Below are 8,822 nucleotides of genomic sequence, written 5' to 3'. Positions count from 1 at the left end.
GATTTTTTCTCAAGAAAAGGCATTAAATTTAGGGGTTCACGGGTACAAGTGTTATTACTTATTGAGAAATCATCACTGAAGTAAATCAATCAAACCAGAAATTATTTCAGAACTAACTAGTTGTATATTTTTGCTACTAATCAAAAATAATTAAGATATGTCAATTTTTTCAATTTAACTTCAACTATAATTAACTAATTCATAACAATAATACCCTAAATTATATCCAGGGTATTATTGTTATGAATTATAGTTATTTATACAGGGTAAGTCTTAAATAAGTACAAACACAAAAAATTAGTGACGCCGAAAACGGTAAATTAATTGTTTATATAATTAAGTATGTACCTAGGTAGGTAACAAAATCCAAGCAAAACACCAAAATAGCCAATTGACAAATAATGGAAATAACACAACACAAATAAGAACAGCAATCAGCTGACGTTGATCCGACCGATCCGGCGTAATACGCATGATAAGCAGAGTCGAATTTTTGGTCCTAACAAAAATCCGAGAACCGCTAGGACCGATTCCGAACCAATAATGAACCGATTCGATGAGATCCGCGGACGCAGAACTGTTAATAAAAATTCAGAATTTATTTATCCGCGAATGCGACTTTTTAAACTGCGCATGCGAATAGCCCTGGACTGGTTCGGAATCGGACCTGCGTGCAAAGCTAATAATTCATCAAGAAATAAATTACATCAACTTATCTATTTTTTTATTAAATATATTTTTATTCAAATTTAATTATTATTAACGTTTATTGACGCAACATAAAACAAAACTAGCAAATTATCGAGTGTACCCTATTTTATATTTACATTTTGTTGCCAATTTTTTTTGTTGATATATTTCTTCCTTAACTTATTCATTCAATTCATTTAATAAAACAAAAAAAATAAATTTGCATAGAAAAATCTTGATGGTTTTCTTAAAGTACCCTGTATGAAATAACATTTCAAGGTCACCTGCAGCTTTAAACCCTTTCTAAACCGAATGTTACCCACAAACGTCAAAGTCTTTCACGTATCGGCCTCCGAGCTGTTCGTATCCTGCACGTCGGGCTGCGCCTCGTCTAGCAAGAGCTGCTGCTGCTGTTTAAGGACCGCAAGCCGCTGATGTGTTAATTCCAAATGGTGCTTGCGCCATTTGATGCGCCTGTTCTGAAACCACACTTTAACCTGCGAAGATGGAAACACAATTAAAACGTAGATGTATTAAATGAATGGAGAGATGGAAACTTTGAGGTTTACCATCGAGTAACGGATTTAATTTAGGTTTAAATGTTTGAACACCATTTATTAAAAAAATACTTTTTAACCTGTTTTTTTTTAAAGAAAAATAAAATAATTCGAAGAAACGAAAAATCTACAAATTATTTTTTGCTAAGCAACGGAAAATGTTGTCCTTAAGTTTAAAGTTTGGTTTGGTTTGGTTTGATTTTTGTTTTATTTTTAGTATAGCCCTATTTTCATGAATTATTTAGAAAACTGTATACAGGGTCCGACAATAGTGCGTCGGGCATCTGTAGCTCCTAGATCAAAAAACTTTTTTTTTCTTTAAGTCCAAAACTAAAGTATGTACCGGGATGTATTTCAGGAAAATATTTTAACTTCTATAGGGTGATTCAAAAAAGTGTGAATGGCTCGGGATGATTTTTTTAATGGAACACCCTGTATATTATTGCATTTTTGGCTTACTTTCTGATCACTTTACATAATCCTAAGATATGAGTAATAATATATTTCAGAGATATTAAAAAATAAATCAAAAATATATATTTTTCAACCCTTCTTAAAAAAATTATTAAAGATACAATAACTGGAATAAAAAAAATAAACCGGGAATATCTACGAAACCGTTAAACATTTTGAAATATTCCAAACACAAGAAGTGTTCATTTTTTAATTCTCCATCTATTGGAAAAATATTATACAGGGTGTTCAATTTAAAGAAACGAAGAAAAATAATTTTTTATATTTTAGAAAGTTTGGCGTAGAATATTAATTTTTATTTTATAATATATATAGTTTAAATAGGCTATAACTGTCTGTATACGTCGGTTCATACTGCCATTGAGGCTGCAAATATATTGTGTTATGTTTTCCCATTCTTCTTCAAAGACCAAGAGAATATTCATAATTTGGGCCATCTTCAACAAAATCTATGACTTTTGTACAATTTTCGAAACTAAGAAGATTGAACTATATTCAATTGTACACAACAATAGTCATCAAAACCACCTCGTCATTATATTCTTCGTAATCAAAAAGTAACGATAATTGGAAAAACTGCAAAATGTTTGTGGCAAGTACCAGGTGTCCCACTAAGAATAGCTCTCGGCTGTATCTCGGAAAGTATTAGTCGTAGAACTTGGGGAAAAAATATTTATAACTAATGAGACCATGAGAAATTGCTGGAAATTATTTTCAAGTTTGTAGGACGGCCGCTAGAGGGCGTAACTGCTATGGAAAATAACAAAATGGAATTTTTAAGAAATTTTGCCTAGATACGATGTACTATAAATAATAGCTTCATAATCTTCAGTAAATTTTCGATCTTTTTTGTTAGAACCATTTTCCCCTATCTACCAAAATAAAGTGGTGGGGGAAGGTTAGATCTGTTTTTATTTGAATATTAATAACTCTGGACTGGATGATCGGAATTCAACAAGCGAGGGCTCGTTTAAAAGAGCGTTTATTACTCTATATTGTTCCATATAAACAATAATACTATACGTAGACGCTAGGGGGCGTTGTCTTACAATTTAACAAACATTGTTGTTTTTTCAAAAAAAATAAATACGATAGTATATGTAATTTTAGCTGATGGTAAAGAGTAATAAAAGCTTAACAAGTCAACGAAAACCGCATCTTGATATTTTTTTTCAAACCAAAGTTATTAGCAAAATTATAATAAATACGAAAATATAAGCCCTTAATTACCGTATTTTTCAACACTATATCACTAGCCCTCTTGATTATGACCACTCTAATAAAAAATAAAATAAAAAAAGATTATTTTATTCAAAATATCGACAATGAACCAGAAAACCATAATACTAGGTGTATTAATATCTAATAATTAAGATACAAATGACGGTGGACAAGAAACGACACCTCAGTGAATTCATGGTAGGCTTTGGAAAAAAGTTGCTTTTAAACGGATAGTTTAAACATCAAAATATTATTATATCAACATTTTGATAGTCTCAGAAGCCTTTTTTTATCTTTTTTAGCTTTTCTAAAAATGCCTTTCCTCAACAGAGAAAAAACGCTGCTAAGACTATTAAAATGTTGATCTAATAACACTTTGACGTTTATACTATTACGTCAAAAGCAATTTTTTTCCAAAGCCTACCATGACTTCACTGAGGCGTCGTTTCTTATCAACTGTCATTGATATCTTAATTATTAGATATTAATAGATCTGATGTTATGTATTCTGGTATATTGTCGATTTTAGAATAATATAATCATTTCTATCTTATTTTTTGTCAGAATGTTCATAATCAAGAGGGCTAGTAATACCGTGTAATAAGGTAATTAAGGGCTTTTATTTTCGTATTTATTATAATTTTGCTAATAACTTTGGGTTGAAAAAAGATCAGACTTCAGCTAAAATTACGTATACTATTGCATTTAATTTTTTTTTTGAAAAAACACGCAATTTTTGTTAAATTGTAAGACAACGCCCCCTAGCGTCTACGTTTAAACGCTTATTATTATTGTTTATATGGTAAAATATAGAGTAAGAAACGCTCTTTTAAACGGGCCCTCGCTTGTTGGATTCCGATCATCCAGTCCGGAGTTATTAATATTTAAATAAAAACAGATTTAACCTTTCCCCACCACTGTATTTTAGTAGATAGGGGAAAAGGCTCTAACAAAGAATATTCAAAATTTACTGTAGATTATGAATCTATTACTTATAGTATACCTTATCTAGGCAAAATTGTGTAAAAACTCCATTTTCTTATTTTTTGTTGCAGTTGCGCCCCCTAGCGGTCGTTCTACAAACTTAAAAATAATTTCCAGCAATTTCTCATAGCCTCTTTAGTTATAAAAAAAAATTTTCCGCAGACCCTACGGCTAATACTTTCCGAGATACAGCCGAGAGCTATTCTTAGTGGGACACCCTGTACATTATGCTCTTAAAAATTAACCAAGGCATGTGTTGACATATGTAAGTAATATATAATAAGGAAGCATGGTTCTGATCGAAAAATTATGTTTTAGGAAAATTTGCGCACGAAATTATTGCACAGGGCGTTTTAAAGATAGGCTAAAAAACAACTTTTTGATTAACCCTTCATAATAAATAAATGTCATGTCAAATACTAAAGCCGGAGTCTCATGCATCCGAAATCCGATGACACGACGATCCGACGGTGCTCCTATTGGTCGAAATATTTTGACACCAATTTTTATCCGATATTTTTAACTAATCGTCCGATGTCGTATAAAGTTAAATTTTGTTTAACTTTTGTACGATATCGTGTGTTTTTTAACCTCACCTTTTTTGAAAACATTGGTTTTTAAAAACAAGTTTAGTGGGAAGGGGACAATTTCGGGATATTTGGCGAGGAAATTATTTTTATAAGTGTTTCTCCAATAATACATGTAATAATGTAGATACTGTTGATAGGAAATGACAGGTCTAAATGTCAAAACTGTCAAATTTCGGAACGAACTTTCGGATGTATGTGACAGGCTATTTTTATTTCACAAGATAACTTCAAATTTCGGATGTCGTACCATCGGATTTCGGATGCATGAGACGCCGGCTTAAAGCTTCATTCAGAGCCTCGAAATCAGTGGAATAAATTAGCAGTTTCAATTAGGCGTAGAAGTTTGTTAACCTAATTTTAATGTAAGCATTCGGAACGTCATAATTAGTGGTAGTAATTTTCAATTATTGGAAAATGTTAACAAATTTTTAACTTTTCCACTAATTATACTTCAAAATTTGCGAGGTATGTCATTTTGGCCTTTGATTATCACCCGTCAAGAAAAATTTTGGTTAGAAATCAAAAGTTTATTGTTTTATAAGCTAAATATTATGCTTTCTCTATGGATACAACAGACTACAGCAAACTGTTGCTAGGATATTTTATTAATTTTAATTGTGTTTTTGGACGTTGTGAATGATCGTAAACTAAAAAGTATAAAGTGTAATTGAAACCACTAATTTAATCCACTAATTGGAATCCACTAATTTATTCCACAATTAGTGGAATAAATTAGTGGTTTCAATTACACTTTATATTTTTTAATTTACGATCATTCACAATATTAAAAAAAAAACACAATTAAAATTAATTGAATATCCTAGCAAAAGCTTGCGTTAGTTATATACATAGAAAAAGCCTAATATTTAGTTTACAAAACAATCAATTTTTGATTTCTAGCCACTATTTCTCTTGACGGAAGATAATCAAAGGCCAAAATGACATTTCTCGCAATTTTTGAAGTATAATTAGTGGAAAAGTTAAAAGTTTGATAACTTTTTCTACTAACTGAAAATATTTACCACTAATTTTGACGTTCCGAATGCTTAAATTGCAATTAAAGGAACTACAATAATTCTAAAAAAACTAATAATTCTTCTTAAAGGAACTACAGAATTCTACACTAATTGAAACCACTAATTTATTCCACTAATTGCGAGGTTCTGAATGAAGCTTGAAGGTTATAATAAACTAAAGCTTCATTCAGAACCCCGCAATCAGTGGAAGAAATTAGTCGTTTTAATTACACTTTATACTTTTTAGTTTACGATCATTCGCAATGTCTAAAAACACAATTAAAATTAATAGAATATCCTAGCAACAGCTTGCGGTAATCAGTGGTATCCATAGAGAAAGCCTAAAATTTAGCTTATAAAACAACAAACTTTTGATTTCTAACCACATTTTCTCTTGATAGATGATAATCAAAATCCGAAATGACATTCCTTGCACATTTTGAAGTATAATTAGTAGAAAAGGTAAAAGTTTGTAAACTTTTTCCACAAATTGAAAATTCCTACCACTAATTTTGACGTTCTGAATGCTTACATTGAAATTAAAGGAACAAACTTCTACGCTAATTGAAACCACTAATTTATTCCACTAATTCCGAGGTTCTGAATAAAGCTTAATTGAAACCACTAATTTCGAGGTTCTGAATAAAAAGCTTAAAATGTCTGTATATGAAATATCTTGTTTTTTACTAAGATTTCTGATATGTTGTATATGTTGTACTTTAAAAACATGTAGTTCTATTAAAACAAAATATTCCATATTTATTCGCATGGGCTAGAATAGAAATGTATTCCTTTATTTTGAAGGACTTGAGATCGAATATCTAAATAAATAATTCTATGGAATAACTGTTTTATGAGCTCAAGCTCAATATAACGATTGTTACATAGATATATTTTATAAAAAATAATGCTATGTAATAATCAATTTCAATAACTCATTTAAAACAGAAAGCGAAAAGTTGTACTTACTTGGGCTTCTGTAAGTTGTAGTGTGTGCGCTAAATAAAGTCGCTCAGGCCCAACCATGTATTGTTGCTTCTCAAACTCCGCTTCCAAACGTTCTAGTTGTTCTGGAGTGAAAATTGTTCTTACTCTTTTGCCTTTGCATGTTTTCTTGTTTTGTAGAATATTAGAAGATATGTGTTTTCCACTGCGAACTAGAACAGAATATTCTTATGTAGTTGTGATGAAAATGTTTTAAGATCAATCATGCTTTGTATGAGAGATAAACAATTCCTTTCACAAAGTGTATTAGATTTTTTTGCTGCAAACCAAACCAAACATACGTAGTAAGATCCTTGAGCAAGATTAGACTGGGCCAAATACAAAGTATTTTTCTATAACCCCAGACGGTGCAAGTATACTTGTGCGATATCATACGCGAAATGATTTTGAGAAAGGACTTTGTATTTGCGATGCGGTCAACGATGACATCCATTTTGCCGTGTCAATAGGTGATCCGTGTCAATAGGTCATCCGCCTTGTCAATAGGTGGCTTAATATTTGCTACAAAAAAAATTGTGTGTGCACTATGTGCGCATATTCGCATAGTCAGAGGTAAGTTTAACACAACAGTAAGGGAGCGAATGCAAAGGGCCCTGAAGATAGGGCCTAAAAGGGACTAAATATTAGTCCTACAAAGACTGTAATAATCCCCTTCACCAAAAGAAGAATTTTGGAGGACCAGGACTTCTAAGGGTAAAAACATAGTAGAGCGACGAGGCTAGAGGCACAGCGACGAGGTAAGCGTCGCGACTTGAATTTGATCGTGTATTGTAATGGAGACAAACATAGTAAAGAGATTGCCGAAGCGTCAAGCGACGAGACAAGCGAGGAGACGCGCGTCGAGATAAAAATATGATTTCTTGTCGCGTTGACGCTGGAATGCGTGTGGTCTTTTTTCGGTTGACTGGTATCATTAAGTAGGAGTACTACTGGTATATAGACAACATTTATCATTTGCAATGGCTGAGAATAATATAATAACATATGTAACAGGCGTGCGTTATGGAATGCATCTCATCCAGACCACAGAAACTGCTATGCATTAGACGAACTTTGGGCAGAAGTGGCTATTATCGAATAAAATCTAATCTTCACTGTCGGAGAACATTGTACATACTGGTTTGAATTTGGAAAGTCGAGCAATAAATCTCAACTTTTGTCTCCTTATTATGTACGTGTCTCCTGTCGCGTCGCTTATCTTGTCTCTTACCTCGTCGCTGTGCCTCTAGCCTCGTCGCTCCACTATGTTTTTACCCTAAGACTCTGCGGTGATGGAATTCCTCTCTCGGGGGAGGTCAAGTATCTAGGAATCATGCTGGATACCAAACTGACCTGGAACCGACATTTGGAAAATGTCACAAGGAAAGCGGTGACTACACTAGCGGTAGTCAGACGACTTCATGGAAAAATCTGGGGTCTCAGACCACAGATGGTGCACTGGCTGTACACTGGAGTAGTGAGGCCTTCAGTAATATATGCATCCTTGGTATGGCCTAAGGTAATGCAAAAAATAACAATGCTCAACCTTAGTAAGGTGCAAATACTTGCTTGTCTGAGCATAACAGGGACGATGAAATCAACGCCCACTGCATCAATGGAGGCGCTTCTGGACCTTTCGCATCTTCACATAGTGATCAACGCGGAGGCAAGAATGGGACTGTATCGACGACAAAGTGTCTTGTCTCTGGGACAGAAACAGGACACTTAAAGATGGGAGATTCATTACTCCAAATGAGATCGGACAAAATGACTCCTCTTTATCACTATACAAACCATTCGATGAGAACAAAATGGATCGAGGAATGTGGACAGATATAACATTCCTTCAGGATGGACTAACCCGGTATACAGACGGGCCAAAGACCGCTGAAGGAACAGAAGCTGTAGTATTTGGGGAAACACCAAGAGCAAGCTTATCCTATTCCTTGGGTAAACACTCAACCGTATTCTAGACAGAAATATTCGCCATTCTACAATGTGCGAGAGAAAACAATAGAAGAGCTTATTTAGGTAAGCTCATAGGTTAGCTTATTTAGGTAAGCTCATCAATCTAAGCTCAGACAGTCAAGCGGCACTTGGGGCGCTTATGAGCCCACAGGTCCACGCAAAAGAACTGCAAAAAGCTGCTAATGCTTAGCAGGAATAAAGTACGGATTACAAAAGGCCTCTTGACAGGACACATGGCTGTCAAGTGTTACCTGAACAAGCTCAACCTGGATCAAGGAAGTCTTTGTGGGTGCAGATATAGAAAGGGGACAAACACAATAAACCTCACAGGTCGCAGT

The 8,822-nt window shown here is 33.6% G+C and overlaps 1 protein-coding gene across 1 annotated transcript in view; it reads right to left on the bottom strand.

Moving 5' to 3' along the window:
* Positions 1-820: 820 nt before the first annotated feature.
* The window catches only part of LOC115880110 (ventral anterior homeobox 1-like), a 38,182-nt gene continuing 30,180 nt past the window's right edge, over positions 821-8,822 (bottom strand). The window contains exons 4-5 of the mRNA XM_030897236.1: positions 6,502-6,689; positions 821-1,187 (exon numbers count right to left, since the gene is read on the bottom strand). Coding sequence (XP_030753096.1) covers positions 1,029-1,187; positions 6,502-6,689 — 347 coding nt within the window. The 3' untranslated portion in view covers positions 821-1,028. The remainder of the gene's footprint in view (positions 1,188-6,501; positions 6,690-8,822) is intronic.

Source organism: Sitophilus oryzae, unplaced genomic scaffold, assembly GCF_002938485.1.
Source record: "Sitophilus oryzae breed Bouriz unplaced genomic scaffold, Soryzae_2.0 scaffold_1614_pilon_pilon, whole genome shotgun sequence".
NCBI classification, from domain to species: Eukaryota; Metazoa; Arthropoda; class Insecta; order Coleoptera; family Curculionidae; genus Sitophilus; species Sitophilus oryzae.
The sequence above is the reverse complement of the archived record's forward strand: the minus strand, read 5'-3'. Positions and strand labels throughout refer to the sequence as shown.